Raw genomic sequence first — 19,445 nt, forward strand, 5'->3', positions numbered from 1 at the left:
CTCCCTCGAGGCTAAGGGCTGTACCGGTAGCTATGTGGTTAATCTCTCTCCTATGTACTTTAATACAATGATCTCATGAGCTGCCTTACATGATTGAGATTCATATGAGCTTTGTATCACTATTCATCTATGTGCTACTCATGTGATGTTATTAAAGTAGTCTATTCCTCCTTCATGGTGTAATGGTGACAGTGTGTGCATTGTGTAGTTCTTGGCGTAGGTTATGATCATAATCTCTTGTAGGTTATGGAGTTAATTATTACTATGATAGTATTGATGTGATTTATTCCCCCTTCATAGTGTAATGGTGACAGTGTGTATGCTATGTTAGTACTCGGTTTAAATTGCAAAGATCTATTATGCTCTAAAGGTTACTTAAACATGAACTAGCAAAAGTGCCCGTGCGTTGCATCGGGATAAACAAATGCTCAGACGCTTCAACAAATCATCCGTGTTGGCACCTCTTTTTCACCATCGTCGATGCCGCTCGTGGATAAATAGCTATCTGGGAACTCTTACGTGCAAAACCAACAATCGATCTGGTCGAACCGTACTATCCCACCAACCTGAAGAAAACTCCACTGACTCGTTCCCTTCGTTGTCCCAACAATTCTCGAGAGAACTTCATCACTGCATCACATCTCCACTCCTCGCGTGTGGATCAATTGTTCTATTGGTCCACAATTCTTTTACTCTAGCATCACCTCACTTTGTACTGTACAAACCTAAAACCAATGTGTTAATTAGTATGTCACTATTGTCACCAAAGTTCTTCAAAACCATGCATTTGAGCCCTTAGAATATTAAGTAGAATGGTTATTTATTCAACTTGTTTGCAATTTCAGCATCGCTACGGGGAAAATGTTATACGGATAAGTTTGATATTATAGAACTTGCAATTTTAGTGTCGCTACGGGAAAAATGCAATGAACATGATATACATTCCTATATTCTAGAACTTGCAAACACCACAAAAGAACAATGCTATACGGATGATATTAGAATGGAAATACACCATTGTACATCTATAATAAGAGGACTAAGAAGAAAATAAAGCATGATTTTGTTTCAAAAATAATTCAAGCCTTCGCCAAGAACATGACAAATGCAGCAATGTCCAGAAGCAAATGAACTACTGAGTACCCACAAAAAAGATAGTTACATGATTGAGTAGCCAACTTAATCAAAGCATGCTTTATTTTCTTCCAGGTCCACCCTCCATGCTCAGTCGTGCCAAGGCTGCAAGCTCGAGTTCTTTGACAGTCCCTCATATCGGACGACACCACCCTGAAGTGTCTAAGGGCGACATCCAGAACACATGGGGCATCTAATCAGTTCGTCAGTGTTGTTATTCTCCATCTTTCAGCTCCACGGTTCTCCTTTGTGTATTGATCTGGCTGCCTTCATTGGCACCAAGTGCAAAAGTGCTAGTTAGATTCAGATATTCAGTCCTTGTTCAAGTTTGCAATTAAGCCAATATTACCGTGACAGGGCTGGGAAATATTAAATTATGGAAGTGATCAATCATCTGAAGGACATGGAATCTAACCATCATGTCCGGCGTGAAGATCGGGGTGCTAGAGTTATGGGAAGAAGGTTGAGGAATAAACTTACGGGCAGACGTGCCTGGGTTCTATTGGTTCAGATCTGGTTGCCTCCCATGATTCGTGGACATAATTTCCTTCTCCTAGCTCCACCTAATACCGTAAGGTACGTTACGTAAAAAGCTCCCCGTAGGTGTACATTATTCCAGTTATACATATGACATCAACCAACTTTCAAACAATTTGGGCATTAGTGATACGAATGAAAAATGTAGGTTAGAGACAGTCTCTAGCCAAGATTCACTACTACAGTCGGGGCCGTCGGGGTAGGCCTGTGCATGCGGCCCACCAGAGTTAGGCCGTGACGGCATCACAGCTACGCAAACGACTGCCATCGGCATAGCCTTTTCCCCTCTTTTTTATCTACGCCGAGCCCTCGGCGTAGCCTTAACTTTTTTTCCCTCTGCGCATCCCCCCCCCATCGCAGTTGCATAAGAAGTCGGCAAAAATTGTATTATGTATCAAAATGATCGTGGAAAAAAGTTTCTGCTCATACCCGGTTGCCATTTTTTAGATTCTCAAAATTCCAAGTGTAATTATGAAAAGGTAAACTGAGCGATATTTTTTTTTTAGATTCTCAAAATTCCAAGTGCAAATATGAAAAGGTAAACTGAGCGACAAATAACTCACTTCCCTACCTTTCCCGTTACAGTTTTCGCAACTTTCTTCTTGCTGGTTAATCTTTATTGGAGGGAGAATTTGACACCACCAGATGGAAATCTCTTTGAGCAAGTGTTGTAGAGTAATTCCTGCTGCTCACATCCATCAAGTAGCATCACTACACCACGACAGAGATCTAGTAACACAGTCATGTGCTACTATAGCTTAGAAAAGGTGTTACTGACCCTCCTAGTAACACCTTTTTTATGTGTTCTTATATGTCGTGTTACTAGGTGTTGTCTTTGTAGCACATAAACAATTGTTCCTATAAGCACATAAAACTGTTACAAGCATACCGTAGTAACACAAGCTATATGGGTTACCTTAAGTTCTAGTAACATCTTTTTATGACAGTAGTAACACCCTTAGTAACATGTTTTTCTTGCTGTAGTAACACGGTTGGTAACACATATTACCAACTACTGTAACACAATTATTCAAGATTGGGGCGAGCCTACAGGGCCCTAGTAACACAGTTCACTATTAATAGTAACATGTTTTTCTATATATTGTAACATAGCTATTCTTGTTTGTCCCATACCTAGTAACATGTTTATATAGTTGTAGTAACACCTCACGGTTAGTCAAAATGTTTAATATGCATTGGTTTTTCTATATATTGTAACATAGCTATTCTTGTTTGTCCCATACCTAGTAACATGTTTATATAGTTGTAGTAACACCTCACGGTTAGTCAAAATGTTTAATATGCATTGGTTTTCCTTATATGGTGCTTGTTTAAAATTCCTTACTTTCGTATTTTATTGATAAATTATTTCGTTAAACTTGTATGTGAAAATGACAAGCATATACCACACTGTGTAATAACAAAAGGATCATACATACAATGAGCAACACGTGCATATGAAATGCATTATGGAGATAAAACGAACGTGTTTCATGTCACTTCATAGCATTCATAACAATGAACACATAGATGATGCGTATTTAAGAAAAACTACTACATTTCTCAACATACTAAGCTAACCTATAATACATGAAATACTTAATATCATCGTGACTATGCAAAAACACCAATCATGGCTGCTCCAATCTGCCCTTCGATATTTCTCAGACCAATCCTACATATTTTCCATCTTCACTCCATCGTTAGACAAAGCATCAATATCAACTCTCAAGTCATCCACTGAACTTCTCAATCTGGAAAGAAAGTTACAGTTATATATGAAAATAAAAATATATCAAAATATTATAACAACAAAACTCTTGAAGGAACATACACATGCTGAAGGCCAAGCAATTGTTACTCCAGAGGAAAAAGCATCACCGATTGTCATACACTTCTCCCTTTCTCTTACCAAGCGCTCATCTTCGCCAATAGGTTCATCAATTTGCACATGTGTAAATTGTCGGCCCAGCTCAACACCACCAACCAATGTTTTTGAATTACTATCCAAAATAGTTGCATATGCCACGCGCCTTTTATTTGGATATATTGAAGATTTCAAAATTACTCGCATTACGAATCTACGATAGGATCAAAGCCACCATTAATAAGAAAAAGACAAATAACCTGAGACATGGATGCAACATGAACATACTATTCATTTACCTCTTCCGAAGGACGACATCTCTTCTTTGAGGACATATGGCTTGGAGTCTTGTTTTGAGTCATTTGTTTGTGCACTCTTCTCGAATTTTCATCCAGATTCTCACCGCTCTTTCTCATGTGCTAAGAAATAAAAATAAAAAGGTTGTAATGTTCAGATTTAGGAAACTAAAGTTGACAATGCATTCTTTTAATTCCACAAACATTAGATATCATGATTTCTTAATAGATAACCAAGTAGATTTGTCAACGAATAATCTTTACCTCCCGTTCTTCAGGAAAAGGAGGTGTTGGTGATGATTGTCCTTGATATGAGAATTCATTGCTACCCTCGCAGTCATGATGATGCTTCCATACAATGAGAAAGTTAATAAAATAAGCTGCTCACTAAGCATACTTTCTCAGGTCCACCATAGATTGTAGTAATAAATGTACCTTTATTGTATCTTTTGGTCTGCTCACTAAGCGTACTTGATCAGGTCCACTAGCATGAACTCTCTACAAAAGTGCAATATTAAGGAAGAGAATTCAAAAAGAAAACTAACACATGCCTGGTACATTAGCAAATACCTTTCTTCTATTTTGTGGTACTTCCGACTGAAATTCATCATTGCCTTGGCGGAAATTGGCCTACGAGAATCAAAAAGTAGTTTCAGTACATTATTTATGTGAATGTACAAAAATAAAATTAGCATTGCAATTTTTATAAGACCACATACTTCATCCTGGTTTCTAAATCCTTCAATAATTTGGTCTTGCTCTTCTATGCGTTGGTCCTGCTCTTCTATACGCCGCTTGAGCTTTGCTATTTCCTCCATAACATCACTCTCTCCGGCATGTGATGACCCGTTTGTTGTAGTCATATTGATGTTCTTGAGATAGCGTGGTAACCGACCATAAACTTGGTTAGGCACTGGAAGCAAACCCATGCCATGCACTTGTCCAGGCTTTTCTTCCCCCAAAATTGTATGTAAGGCATCACCTTTCCATGCAACTTTTCCATGGTCACTTTGTGCTAGCTCTGGTTCGTTATGTATTAGCTTTTCCAAGTCAGCCAAGTCAGCCTGTAAAAGAAGAATAAGGCAAAGGCATACGCTACTTATTAGATTCAATGTTAATTTGATATTGTGCAATAATTTAACTTATATTAGCCTACCACATGTTTATTTCTTTCTTCATCTTTTTTTCTATGAGTCGCTAAATAAACCTTCGCTCTATGTGGTTGTTTCTTTTCGAGGATCTTCTTGTCGCTCGCAAAACAAGTAGAAAATATTAAAAGTGATGTGGAAAACTATTACACCATTAAAGATACAGAATATAAGCAGTTCATATTGATCAATTGAAAAGAATGGCTGAGATCTGACTTATGTTCAAATCTAACTAATATACATGGATACAAAAAGTTCTAAAGTCAATACAATTAGATTGATCACGGCTCAGAATATTTTCTTGAGTTTAGCAAAAATTGGCGGTAAAAGCCGGAAACGGCACTATCCGAGTTTAACTTGTAAGTAGTGTGTCCCTTAGGCGTAATTGGGAAGGCATTGTCCCAGATGTATGACATGTAAAAAACAGATTACTCACAAGGTCCTCAGCCCAACGAGCATAACTCTTTGTACCAGCTGTATGAGATGTTTTCACAGATGCTCGGCTAATTTTGTTCTTCTCACTAACTGCCTGTTACGATAAAAACATTATGACAATGCAGTACTTAACAACACCACACAGTCCACTAAAAATGATCGAAAGCTTACCCTTCCTTCTTTGGATTTCCAATAGTTGACAAGTTCACGCCATTGGTCGCTGTCCACATATTCTGGACAAAGCTTATACGAGCTTTTCTTTTTTTCTTTGCATTAAAAAATTCTTTCTTAAGACCAGCCTTGAATTTTCTCCAATCTCGTCCGATAGTTTTTAATATCCACTTATCACATTTAGCAGGGATACAAGAACTTTGTCTGGATTTTAAGAAATAATGAATAAATGTAATCAGCTAGGTCACCATTGTATTTATACTAGAGCACACGTAGGGAAGTAAAATAGTATGGTAGATAATATAACTCTATTTTTTCTTCTCGTGTTATATTGGAATACATGTACACACTTGAAGTATTGTGTCAGCCCCACCATCCTTCTTGACATTACGCCAATCCTTTTTGTCAAGTGGGCAATAGCCCCCAAGTCTAGCTATTGTGCCAAGAAACTTCCCTAGGACTCCACCTTCGTCCCCAATAGGCTGGCCAAGATTATTACATTTTACAACTATGCGTGCTCCATCTGGCATGTTCCAAACAGCTGGGAGGGAATGTGCTCCACGTTTGTCAACAGCTTTACCATCACCTGGCATTTTGGTTTACATTAGTATTAATTAAATTAAGGAAACAAATCACCCTAAGTACTTCGAAAGCATCAAACAAGTAAGAAAAGTTAGCCTACTAATGAATTGATCAAGAGCATGAATCTATGATGACAAATTCCATTCTCGGGTGTGATTGTGTGTATTCGGATTAATTAGAAAAAATGGATAAATGTATACGAGCTAGGCGGGTTAATTAAGTGGAAGCCAACTTAGATTGTTGATACTTTGTAGTTAGTATCATACCAGTCATATTATCGAGGTTGTCATCTCGATCAGTAAGATGATCCTCGTTATCTTCCAATTCATGTGTCTCAAGCAGCTCACGTGATGACCGAGATTGCTCACTATTGGCGAAGTCTCCATTGGCGTATCGAGCACGGCTCTGAACCACATTCAATCTTTTTGATTTACGCACCATTGCTGCAATTAATTCATACAACATTTACCCGTTAATTGCAAGTATATATACAAAAGTGATCTAGGCTAAACATGAAAATAGATCGCAAGCTAAACTCTACGAAACAAAGTAGTAGTTGATCTTAAGGTTGTAATTACTTTGTGACTTGCTCGTCCTAGTTTGTACTGCTCCTTCAGGAAATGCATCCTCCTCCTCTAAGCTTGTAATGGGTATATCATCCTCACTCAGAGGTTCTGATGGAGCAACATCAATGTTGGCCCTCTCCTTTTACACGTACAACTGTACCCTCTTCTCCTTATTGTGCTCGGTTATCATTTTCCGCACATGAGTGTCGTTATCGATGTGTACTAGATGGCCCTTGCCGCGAGGGTATTTCTTCCTGTAGTAGAGGTAATCAATCCCCGAGAAGCCAACACCTTCAATCAAGTTGACCAAGTCATAAAAGGAGATATTGGTCCTGTCCATTGATGCTTCAAGAACTTTATGATTTTTATTCTCATCTTCATAGTACAAGTTAATGTTCCAAATTTCCATGGCCATCTACAGTAACATGGATGTAAGAAATATCAGAACCAAACAAATCTTAGAATGAATAGCACTAGTAGCATTGCGACATCCAGCTGATTCAGAGGCATGGAAACACATTGACTCTAAGCATCCACACATTGCAGCAGATCCTCGAAACATTAGATTTGCAATGGCGACTGATGGGTTCAATCCGTTTGGGATGATGAGTTCGAAACATAGTTGTTGGCCTGTTGTCCTTATACCATATAACCTTCCACATTGGTTATGTATGAAGGCATCTTCAATTATGCTTACCCTGCTTATTCCTGGCCCATCTTACCCTGGAAAGAACTTTCATGTATTTATGAAGCCAGTTTATGAGGAACTAGTTGAGCTCTTTCTAGTAGGAATACGGACATATGATGCATCTCGAGATGAGATGTTTGATCTTTATGCTGTTTTATTGTATACTGTGAGCGACTACCCCGGGCTAGCGATTGTTGCAGGATATAGTATCAGTAGTGACTTTGGTTGTTTTCCATGTCGCGATGAAACATGGTCTAAACGCCTCCAACATGGGCAGAAGTACTGTTACATGGGGCATCGCCGGTTTCTACCTCCAGATCATGAGTTCCGTTTTGATGCCAAATCATTTGATGGGTCTGAAGAACATAGAGCAGTACCCATTGCTTATGCTCAGACTGCAATTCTTGACAAGATAAAATCAGTTAAGGACTTTGAGAAATCCAAAACCTGGAAGTGTGAAAGCGGCTTGTTCTCTTTGCCCTATTGGGACACCAATTTACTCCGTCACAATCTAGATATCATGCATATTGAGAAGAACGTATGTGAGAATATATATGGGACACTTCTAGGCATAGATGGCAAGTCTAAGGATAATTTCAAAGCACGTCTGGACCTAGAACAAATGAACATTAGGAAAGAGCTGCATCCACAAAAAAAGCCTAATAATAAATATTATTTGCCTGCTGCTTCTTATAACATGTCTAAAAAAGGGAAGCAACAATGTTGCAAAGTTCTGCATGATATAAGAGTTTCAGATGGGTTCTCGGGAAACATATCAAGATGTGTAAACGTTCCTCAAAGGAAAATTTCGGGTCTTAAAAGTCATGATCTGTCATATTCTAATCCAACAACTTCTCGCCACTTGCTCTACGATATCTACTCCCAGATAATGTTACTTCTGTGTTGTTTGATCTATTCGGATATTTTAGAGAAGTGAGTGCAAAAGTTCTTTACATTGAAGATCTCGAGAAATTGGAGGAGAGAATCATAATGACGTTATGTCGTATGGAAATGATATTCCCGCCAGGATTTTTTACTGTTATGGTGCATTTGGTTATTCATCTAGCAACTGAGGCAAAAATAGGTGGTCCAGTTTGCTACCGTTCGATGTGGTTTACGGAAAGGTATGCTAGCTTCTCATAATGGGGATGCATTTGCTATCTGTGTAGAAAAATATTATTTAACTAATTTCTTCTTTTTGTTTTTTTTGTTTATGTAGGTACCTAGGTAAGCTGAAATCAAATGTTCGCAATAAAGCTCATCCCGAAGGATCTATAGCTGAAGCATATTTGGCAGATGAGTGCATGACATTCTGTTCAAGATATATTGTTGGTTTTGAGACCAAACATAACTTGACTTCACGGAACGAAGATAGTGAGGAGTTGGTTGGGCATTGTGACGTTACACGAAGATCAACTTTATTTCCTCATGCTGGCAACCCACTTGGAAAGCCTGGGAACTTTGTTTTAAGGGGTCTAGATAAAGTACAAGCTCACAGATATCTATTGTTCAATTGTTCTGATGTGAACTCATACCTTAGGTAATCCTTTAGCTTCTAGATTATTAATAAGTAGCTTTTCCTACCTAATTAGACATTTTTCGCAAATTACTCTGCAGAGCTCATGCTGATGAGATCAAGCACAGACGAAATGTAAACCTAGATACTATCGAGAGGACCCAGAACGAGAAGTTCCACGAATGGTTCCGAGCTCATGTAAGTGCCATATTCTGCATGCTCTACATGTACCACTACATTTATTTCCAATATGCTTCTAAGTGCCATATTCTGCATGCTCTACATGTACCACTACATTGATTTCCAATATGCTTCTAAATATGCAGATCAAGAATTTGGAGGAGGAAAATGGCATCAATAGTATTAAAAATGATATTAGATGGCTGGCCCGGGGCCCAGTTCATGCAGCAAGAAGATACCGTGCTTTCAACTCCCGAGGCTTTTGTTTTAGGCCTAAACGCTTGGATAAAAAAACACAGAATAGTGGAGTCATGGTAACTGCAAAAACATCTCGATATTCTACAACAGGGAATGCAAATCCAGTTTTACGTGATGTGACGTACTATGGGAGGATAATTGATATTATCGAGATGAACTATTCTGGGCAATTTTCGGTGGTGTTGTTTAAATGTGAATGGGTTGATGTATTTTCTGAAGAAGGAATACAGAAAGACAAGTACGGTTACACACTTGTCAACTTCTCACGTCCGATACACAAAGGAGATCAAATTGAGCACGAGCCTTTTATTTTCCCTAACCGAGGCAGATCAAGTGTTCTATGTGGAAGATGAACATAACCCAGGTTGGTCCGTCGTAATGAAGCAGCCGAAGCCTAGAGATGTGTATGACATTTCCATTGAAAGGGCCGCCGACACGAAATGGAGCCATTCCATGTTTCACACCTTGGGGAGATGTTTAAAAGAAAAAACAATGACAAACATTGGGTTAGAACAGGACGTCGAGGGGACATTAGTGGATGCTAATATTGCTTCAAGCAAGGAATAAGGTCATAACCATGAAGGTATGTGCTACGGACCATGAAGGCTAGATGCGAGAATACCTATAGTAGAATTATGTCCTTTTGCTTCCTTCCAACATTATACATGAGCCTTTTAGCACTCGTGCCATTTATAGTAGCGCTATATCCACTGTGTATCTTTTCTCTTTGATATAATTTATTTTCTTGAGTTTTCCACTATAATATGGTATGTGCATGATAGCTAAGCTGATGCGGGTTGTCACGTAACAATTATCGCTGCGAGCTCCATTTGTTCTGTTATTTCCTTCCCTTCAGTTTGTATTGTCTAGCTACAATGACTAGATACATAAGTCCCATTGGCTTGCTAGATTGTTATGTTCGGGCTGCAAGGTAGCAGTAGTTGACATTCTTGTAGTCACCGCACTGTGTGAATTCACTTGGTACAGGATTTAAATTGAAGCTAAAAGTTCTAATTCGTTTTCAATTCTTCTACACAGGTTGTGATGAAGAAGCAGAAACCTAATTCTAAGAAGAGGAAGCAAAAGGTCATTTCCCATTTCTTTGTCTTTTGCCTAATTATTGAGTTTCTTTCATAGTCTTTCAATTCTCTGAAGGAGGATGCGACTCTCTTTTCATCTCATTCTGGTGTGAGGCTATTATGTGTAATACACACTTTACTTTCTTCCCTTTTCAGATTTAGGAACATATTTATTTCAAAAATATTACAAGATTTGCATAGATGCACTTACCAGATATATTTGATGTATTTGCAAGTAGCAACAGGTATAACCTGGAGGAAAATGTTTTCCTGATTAGAGTTCAGTTTGAACAATATTTTTGCCTAGGTGTTCTACATTTTGTTGACTGTTTACTCTTGATTAGCAGCATATAAACACTTGAAAGATGACCGTTTTTTGCTGATGAGCATCATTAGCAGTATATAAAACACTTGAAAGATGCCTGCTTTTGGATTAGCTAACTAACTTTTCTTGCCACTGTCATCACCCGTTCCATCCAAATGAATGTGAACGAATTTTTGTGCCTAATTTATAGTTTTTACCATTTAAGTATGCATCAATCTTGGCAAGTTTTGAAGATCATTCATATTCTCTTTTTTGTTATTAGCTTTTTCTCAATCAAGGTGAAGAAGCAACCTCCATGTTAAGAAACAAGGATGTCAAGCTGACGCTGATCTTGAAGAAATAAGCAAAGTTGAAGCAATCATCAAAACTCGTCATTACAATCTTGCCAAATTTTCAACCCCAAGTTTGATGTGTTGTTGTCTGTACTTGAATTATTCATATTCCAGACACTAGAATCACGTATAGGTCACATGTTGACTAAGTACATTTATACCCTTTTATTTCATCTGATTTTTTGTTCAATACTTCTTAGTCCATGTACCATTTTTGTTCAATTGCACTGAACCGGTTGAGCCATACAATTAAACCTGAGATTGGTTTAGGTAAACGGTGGTGTTGGTTCAGCGACGTGGGCTTATTTGGTTCAGGTGTAACTGGGCTGACCTTGATAAAAGTTTGGTTTAGTTTGGTTTCATGTACAAAAAAAGGTGTGTATCGTTAGGCTCTGATCTGAATAGGTTCGGCTCCAAACAAGTCAGAACCATGGTTTACATCCGCTTTGAGAATCAGTTCCTAGGCATGCATCCAATCTCTGCATGTCTGTGCGACCGCTTTAAGAATCAGTTCCTAGGCATGCATCCAATCTCTGCATGTCCGTGCCACCGCCGTCGCCGCGCATGGCTCGCTGGCGCACCCTTGCGGCCACTGCTCGCGCTAGACTCTCCGACCGCGTGCACCGCTCGCTAGAATCATCGATCGACGCTACTCTTGCTAGGCTCGCCGAGCCCGCGCACGGCTCACTGACGCAGTTTGCGCCGCTGCTTGCGCTAGTCCCGCCAGCCCGGCCCCGCCTTTTTGACCATAGCCATCGCCAACATTTCTCCCTATTATTTTTTTTATATATGAAACACTCTTATTTAAGGAAAAGTAAATTAGTATCACAAATATTGTAGAAACTAAATCATGGCGATGTTTAGAAATTTGTTAGCTAGATAATCGTGTTGCTTATCTCACTTTCAAAATTGACCACATTGTTTTGAAGACGGGTAAAAACATTGGTTGAGACGCGAACCAAATACCAATATGTAGACAATGAAACTTCGTACGAATCTCTGGGCGGGCCAGCTAAAGCACACTAGTGTCAGAAGTCTTCGAGCTATCCTAAAAAGGAGAAAGAACTAGCGATTCAGAAGTAATTATTTATAGGTCCGCTCGTGGGCCGTGTGCAGGTGAAACAATAAACATCTAGCTCCTTTTTGCATTGCTTTGCTAGTGTGCAAATGCTAATGGGCTAGATTTGGCCAAAATTCTAGGCGGGCCATGGCCCAATTAGGCCCCAACGTAGCTACGCTAGTCTATAGACAAATAAGATATCAACTATCATTGCTCTACTATATATTTGGCATAAAAGGAACACTACTACTAGTTTGTTGTCATTTTGATTATAGCATGTAATTTTGCACCCAATGTGTTACAAACTTGTAACATTATATTCCTTCCGAGCTATGTGTTACAACCTAGTAACACAATTTCGATCTTTGAAAATTATGTGTTACTACCTTGTAACACCTTCAATCATGTGTTACAACTTTGTAACACTCTTCGCTTCTCCCATAATTTGTGTTACAAATTCATGGTGGACACAATTGGTGTGTTACTGGGATTTTATGGAGTAACACAATTTTTCTTGTGTTACAGGTATGTGTTACCTAACCTCTGTCTTGTTGTAGTGCATCCACCTGAGACCATATTATCATCGATGCCAAAAAATTGACAAGTGCACCAATTAGTACTCATTGCCCACCTAATTTGATGTTTAATAACAATAATGCAGAAACACATTTTAAATTTCCTGTGGGAGAAGAACAACAGAAGGATACTTGAAAAATGTCAGACTTGCCACATGATCCTAAGATAATAGATCAAGCTGATCTCAATGCAAAAGAGTTGTAAAAACAACTTATTTAAGTATGCCGGAGTAAAACCTTTCACACAGTTGTTCAACAGGAAGTTGTTGAATAGCAATTCTCTCAAACTACAAATGCGAGAATTATAACCAAAACTACAATAGCATGAAGAATTTCCGCGTGTAAAAACCCAGAAAATGACTCAATACAAAGGTTATTCCACTTAAGATAAAAGCAATTGTTATAGTGGAAACTTCTAAAGCAACATCATACCTCCAGACCAGTAGCATTTGAGCAAGTTCAAGGGGCTGCATGTCAATATCAACAGCGAGTCACCCAAAAAAATCTCTAAGATATTAGGACACACGATAACATTGATTTATTGTTCATGATACTAATGGACAACCGAGTTAGGCACGCCATTCTCGGTTCCTGGGCCTTGCGGAATGCATGGACAATGCTTGTGTAGAGGACGCGATATCAGTGCCACGAAAATAATATTTGTAAGCAACATAAGAAGAAATGCAAAAAAAGTAATAATTGAACATGTATATTATAGTACAAAAAAATTGTTGCTGTAATACTGCACATATTTTGAAAGTGCAAAAACAAAAAAAGAAGCATGAGTATCAGGCTCAAAGGAATCTCATATGTCAATGAACCACATATAAACTGAATGGGCGTGCCCTGAGTTTAACTACACTACATGGTTACAAAACTTGCAGCATCTATCTCACATAAGCTGAGTTCCACTAAAATCTTGTACATAGTAAATAATTGCCGCACAACCGTGGAGCACCCGAATTACAGTAGGCATCTAAATCAAATAAAGAAGTTGATATTGCAAAGCTGTCCTTTTAGGAGAAACTTTCTCTCCCTGCTTGCTGATTATCAACATTAGAAAGATTCACACAAATGCTACAGGTAGAACTACACTGAAAGTTGGAACAGAATTCTGTCAAATACCTGGTGAAATCAGTTGCGTCTCACGCCGGAATGATTGACAATCAGTTCTGCTAAAGGAGTAGAAGACGGCTACCTTAGCGTGGCAGACAGGGCACCTGGGTAACAGGAGCCAGCGGTCGACGCAGGTGGGCAACGCGCGCCACCGCTCGCTGCCCCGAGGTAGACGGCAGATCGACGGCGCAGTGGATGGTCCGTCGCATGGGAAGGACTCGAAGCAGGGGAGGAGGCCGATTTAGGCGGACGAGCGGACGATGGGGCGAGCCGGCGGTGATCTGAATTTCACGCGCATAGGTCCTAATCCCCATCCCACTCCTCGCTGATCGGATAGCAGATTCGAGTGGAGCCGCCTATTCACGACTTCGAAGGGGCCGAGCGGGTTGGCTGGGGGTGATGAAGGGGCGGTCATTGCGAGGATGCGGTGGGGAAGGTTCAGCGCATAAGGTGGAGCTCGACGACCGTCGCGGCGAGGCGGCGAGCCACCTTGATCACAAAAAAAAGAGCTCAGGGGAACAAACGCCGCGACCGCCCGCCACTGCCAGACGGTAGCCATCACCTTTAGCCCTCCTCCCCAAACGCACACCGACGACGGCCGAGATGGCGGCGGCTAGGTTAGAGCTGCGCGGAGATGCCGAATCGTACGCACAGCTCATTGATCGAGGAAAAGCTAATGTTGTAGCGCTTGTTAACTCCGGCATTGAGGTGCTCTTGTAGCCCTACACAACGAATGGTGTTCATTATCAAACAAGAGTATATGTAGCACAAAGGAAGAGAACTTATTCATTATGTGATCAATGTTGAGAGTGTCCACTAGTGAAAGTATGATCCCTAGGCCTTGTTTCCAATACTGCAAACACCGCTTATTTACTGTTATGTTGCATGTTTACTCCCTGCCATATTTTATTCAGATTGCTACCGCTTAAGAAGGTTGACAAGCGTGACCAAAAACCAATTTGGTTTCATGCCTGGGAGGTCTACCATGGAAGCCATCTTCTTGGTACGACGGCTGATGGAGAGATACGGGGAGCAAAAGAAGGACCTTCATATGGTGTTCATTGATTTGGAGAAGGCCTATGATAAGATACCTCGGAATGTCATGTGGTGTGCCTTGGAGAAACACAAAGTCCCAATAAAGTACATTACCCTCATCAAGGATATGTATGATAATGTTGTGACAAGTGTTCGAACAAGCGATGGCGACACTGATGACTTTCCAATTAGAATAGGGCTACACCAAGGGTCAGCTTTGAGCCCTTATCTTTTTGATTTGGTGATGGATGAGGTCACAAGGGATATACAAGGAGACATCCCATGGTGTATGCTCTTTGCGGATGATGTGGTGCTAGTCGATGATAGCCGAACGGGGGTTAATAGAAAGTTAGAGTTGTGGAGGCGAACTCTCGAATCGAAAGGTTTTAGGCTTAGTAGAACTAAAACTGAATACATGAGGTGCAGTTTCAGTTCTACTAGGCACGAGGAGGGAGAGGTTAGCCTTGATGGGAAGGTGGTACCGGAGAGAGACACTTTTTGATATTTGGGGTCCATGTTGCAGAAGGATGGCGATATCGATGAAGATGTGGGCCACTGAATCAAGGCTGGTTGGATGAAGTGGCGCCAAGCTTCGGGCGTACTCTGTGACAAGAGAGTGCCACAAAAGCTAAAAGGCGGGTTTTATAGGACAGCTATCCGACCTGCGATGTTGTATGGCGCCGAGTGTTGGCCAACGAAGAGACGACATATCCAACGGTTAAGTGTAGCGAGAGATGCGCATGTTGAGATGGATATGTGGCCACACAAGAAATGATCGGGTACGGAACGACGATATACGGGAGAGAGTTGGGGTAGCACCGATTGAAGAGAAGCTGGTCCAACATCGTCTCAGATGGTTTGGACATATCCAACGGAGGCCTCCGGAAGCGCCGGTGCATAGCGGACGGATAAAGCGTGATGAGAATGTTAAGAGGGGTCGTGGTAGACCAAACTTGACATGGGAGGAGTCCGTTAAGAGAGACCTGAAGGTTTGGAATATCGACCAAGATTTAGCCATGGATAGGGGTGCGTGGAAGTTAGCTATCCACGTTCCGGAGCCATGACTTGGTTTCGAGATCTTATGGGTTTCAACTCTAGCCTACCCCAACTTGTTTGGGACTGAAAGGCTTGGTTGTTGTTGTTGTTATTACCACTCATATACATCCATACTACTTGTATTTCACTATCTCTTCGCCGAACTAGTGCACCTATACATCTGACAAGTGTATTAGGTGTGTTGGGGACACAAGAGACTTCTTGTATCGTGATTTCAGGGTTGCTTGAGAGGGATATCTTTGACCTCTTCCTCCCTGAGTTCAATAAACCTTGGGTGATCCACTTAAGGGAAACTTGCTGCTGTTCTACAAACCTCTGCTCTTGGAGGCCCAACACTGTCTACAAGAATAGAAGCACACGTAGACATCAAGCACATGCGGGTCCCATGAGCCAGGAGGTTCCTCAATGTTTCAAACGTGGCATGAGATCGAAAGAAAAAGGAAAGTGACCAAATATCAGGATCCAAAAATAATTCAAGAAAAAAACTTGATTGTACGTAGAGGATGACATGCGGGTCCCATTTTGCAGCAGCGGTATCACCGTTTGAGAGGCGGCAGGGGATCGAAAGAAAAAGGCAAGTGACCAAATATGAGCTGCCAAAAAAATCCAAGAAAAGAAAGTTTTATAGTACATAGAGGATGACATGCGGGTCCCATGAGCCTGCAGGTTCCTCAACGTTTCAAACGTGGCATGAGATCGCAAGAAAAAGGCAAGTGACCAAATATCAGGAGCCAAAAATAATCTAAGAAAAGAAACTTGATTGTACATAGAGGATGACATGCGGGTCCCATTTTGCAGCAGCGGTCCCAACGTTTCAAATGCGGCTCAAAAGAAAAAGGAAAGTAGCCACAAATTAGGGGTAAAAAACTCCAAGAAAGGAAAGCTTTATCGTTCATACAGGCTGACATGTGGGACCTATGAGCCAGCAGCTTACTCAGCGTTTCAAAGGCGGCAGAGGATCAAAAGAAAAAGGAAATAGCTAAAAATCAGAGGGTGAAAAAAAATTCAAGAAATTAAACTTTTATTTTACATAGAGGATGACATGCGGGTCCCATGAGCCAGCAGGTTCCTCAACGTTTCAAACGTGGCATGAGATCGAAAGAAAAAGGCAAGTGACCAAATATCAGGAGCCAAAAATAATCCAAGAAAAGAAACTTTATTGTACATAGAGGATGACACGCGGGTCCCATTTTGCAGCAGCAGTCTCAACGTTTCCAAGGCGGCACAGGACCAAAAGAAAAATGAAGTAGCCAGAAATCAGGGGGTGAAAAAAATCCAAGAAAAGAAAGATTTCAATTGGGCTGCATCTGGACATCTGGGCCTTCGAACTATCCTCTCGGGCCTTTTGACTCGTACAATTTCAGCCCACTCCAAAACATGAAAGTTCGGATTTTTCTCAAAAAAAAACAGGAAAGTCCTATGCTTCGCAAAAACAAAAAACAAGGAGATTCAACATATAAGTTGTAAAAATAAAGATTTAATTTATCCATTTGCAATAGCTCAGAGCGAAATACACTGTTTATTGTCTACAAAATAATCAAGATGTCACATGTTTCTTGTACGGGGAGGCTGACATCGGGGACCCATGAGCCAGCAGCGTCGTCAACGTTTCAAAGGCGACAGGGATCGAAAATAAAAAAAAAACCAAAAATCAGTTGGTAAAAAATCCAAGAAAAGAAAACATTTATCGTTCTGATAGGATGACATGCGGGACCCATGAGGCAGCAGCATCCTCAACGTTTCCAAGGCGGCGGGGGATCAAAAGAAAAAGAAGGAAATAGCCGAGAAATTAATTAGGGGTCAAAAATAAATCCACCAAAGGAAACTTTTATTGTTCATAGAGGATGACATGTGGGACCGACCTGCCAACAGCGTCCTCAACGTTTCAAAGGGGGCAGGGGATCAAAAGAAAAAGGCAAATAGCCAGAAATTAGGGGTCAAAATTAACTCCAAGAAAGGAAACTTTTATTGTTCGTAGAGGATGACATGCGGGACCCATGAGCCAGTAGCTTACTCAACGTTTCAAAGGCGGCATGAGATCGAAAGAAAAAGGCAAGTGACCAAATATGAGGTGCAAAAAACAATCCAAGATTTATTGTACATAGAGGATGAAATGCGGGTCCCATTTTGCAGGAGCGGTCTCAATGTTTGAAATGCGGCTTGAGATCAAAAGAAAAAGAAAGTAGCTAGAAATTAGGGGTAAAAAAACTCCAAAAAGGAAAGCTTTATCGTTCATATAGGCTGACATGTGGGACCTATGAGCCAGCAGAGTCCTCAACGTTTCAAAGACGGCAGGGGATCAAAAGAAAAAGGAAATAGCCAAAAATCAGAGGGTGAAAAAAACCAAGAAAATGAACTTTTATAGTACATAGAGGATGACATGAGGGTCCCATGAGCCAGCAGGTTCCTCAACGTTTCAAACGTGGCATGAGATCGAAAGAAAAAGGAAAGTGACCAAATATCAGGATCCAAAAATAATTCAAGAAAAGAAACTTGATTGTACGTAGAGGATGACATGCGGGTCCCATTTTGCAGCAGCGGTATCACCGTTTGAGAGGCGGCAGGGGATCGAAAGAAAAAGGCAAGTGACCAAATATGAGGTGCCAAAAAATCCAAGAAAAGAAAGTTTTATAGTACATAGAGGATGACATGCGGGTCCCATGAGCATGCAGGTTCCTCAAGGTTTCAAACGTGGCATGAGATCGCAAGAAAAGGGCAAGTGACCAAATATCAGGAGCCAAAAATAATTCAAGAAAAGAAACTTGATTGAACATAGAGGATGACATGCGGGTCCCATTTTGCAGCAGCGTTATCACCGCTTGAGAGGCTGCACGGGATCGAAAGAAAAAGGCAAGTGACCAAATATCAGGAGCCAAAAATAATCCAAGAAAATAAATTTTATTGTACATAGAGGATGACATGCGGGTCCCATTTTATAGCTAGCGGTCTCAACGTTTCCAAGGCGGCACAGGACCAAAAGAAAAATGAAGTAGCCAGAAATCAGGGGGTGAAAAAATCCAAGAAAAGAAAGATTTCAATTGGGCTGCATCTGGACATCTGGGCCTTCGAACTATCCTGCTGGGCCTTTTGACTCGTACAATTTCAGCCCACTCGAAAACAGGAAAGTTCGGATTTTTCTAAAAAAACAGGAAAGTCCTATGCTTCGCTAAAACAATAAACAAGGAGATTCAACATATAAGTTTGTTTATGTAAAAATAAAGATTTAATTTATCCATTTGCAACAGCTCAGAGCGCAATACACTGTTTATTGTCTGCAAAATAATCAAGATATCACATGTTTCTTGTACGGGGAGGCTGACATCGTGGACCCATGAGCCAGCAGCGTCGTCAACGTTTTAAAGGCGGCAGGTGATGGAAAGAAAAAATAAACCAGAAATCTGTTGGTAAAAAATCCAAGAAAGAAACATTTTCATTTCTAGAGGATGACATGCGGGACCCATGAGGCAGCAGCATCCTCAGCGTTTATTG

The 19,445-nt window shown here is 40.5% G+C and overlaps 2 protein-coding genes and 1 long non-coding RNA gene across 4 annotated transcripts; 1 reads left to right on the top strand and 2 right to left on the bottom strand.

The window, feature by feature from the left end:
- Positions 1–3,216: 3,216 nt before the first annotated feature.
- LOC124698807 lies at positions 3,217–4,307 on the bottom strand. Of its 2 annotated transcripts, none has more exons than XR_007001129.1 (5): positions 4,270–4,307; positions 4,099–4,182; positions 3,838–3,957; positions 3,506–3,674; positions 3,217–3,425 (listed from the first exon to the last, which is right to left on the bottom strand). It is a non-coding gene; the product is annotated as an uncharacterized LOC124698807 (long non-coding RNA). The 2 variants fall into 2 exon arrangements; XR_007001130.1 differs by having other exon boundaries at positions 3,506–3,738.
- A 67-nt stretch (positions 4,308–4,374) lies between these two features.
- Positions 4,375–5,666, bottom strand: LOC124695950. The gene is made up of 5 exons (XM_047228749.1): positions 5,589–5,666; positions 5,419–5,511; positions 4,991–5,084; positions 4,554–4,898; positions 4,375–4,464 (listed from the first exon to the last, which is right to left on the bottom strand). The coding sequence occupies exons 2-5, from the start codon at positions 5,439–5,441 to the stop codon at positions 4,375–4,377; spliced, it is 552 nt and encodes a 183-aa protein (XP_047084705.1). The 5' UTR covers positions 5,442–5,511; positions 5,589–5,666.
- Positions 5,667–7,713: 2,047 nt separating this feature from the next.
- On the top strand, positions 7,714–10,372 carry LOC124695951. Its single transcript, XM_047228750.1, has 7 exons — positions 7,714–7,877; positions 8,354–8,548; positions 8,644–8,964; positions 9,042–9,138; positions 9,267–9,360; positions 9,469–9,616; positions 10,366–10,372. The coding sequence occupies exons 1-7, from the start codon at positions 7,714–7,716 to the stop codon at positions 10,370–10,372; spliced, it is 1,026 nt and encodes a 341-aa protein (XP_047084706.1).
- The last annotated feature ends 9,073 nt before the right edge of the window (positions 10,373–19,445 follow it).

The sequence above is a fragment of the Lolium rigidum genome, chromosome 3 (genome assembly GCF_022539505.1).
Source record: "Lolium rigidum isolate FL_2022 chromosome 3, APGP_CSIRO_Lrig_0.1, whole genome shotgun sequence".
NCBI lineage: Eukaryota > Viridiplantae > Streptophyta > Magnoliopsida > Poales > Poaceae > Lolium > Lolium rigidum.

Coding starts and splice junctions, on each gene's coding strand:
- LOC124695950 (XM_047228749.1), bottom strand. CDS start 5,441: ATGCTCGTTGGGCTGAGGACCTT. Junction 5,085..5,418: donor CTCGTTGGGCTGAGGACCTT/GTGAGTAATCTG, acceptor TTGTTTTGCGAG/CGACAAGAAGATCCTCGAAA. Junction 4,465..4,553: donor GATTTAGAAACCAGGATGAA/GTATGTGGTCTT, acceptor TGATTCTCGTAG/GCCAATTTCCGCCAAGGCAA.
- LOC124695951 (XM_047228750.1), top strand. CDS start 7,714: ATGGGGCATCGCCGGTTTCTACCTCCAGATCATGAGTTCCGTTTTGAT. Junction 7,878..8,353: donor GAGAAATCCAAAACCTGGAA/GTGTGAAAGCGG, acceptor CGGATATTTTAG/AGAAGTGAGTGCAAAAGTTC. Junction 8,965..9,041: donor GATGTGAACTCATACCTTAG/GTAATCCTTTAG, acceptor ATTACTCTGCAG/AGCTCATGCTGATGAGATCA.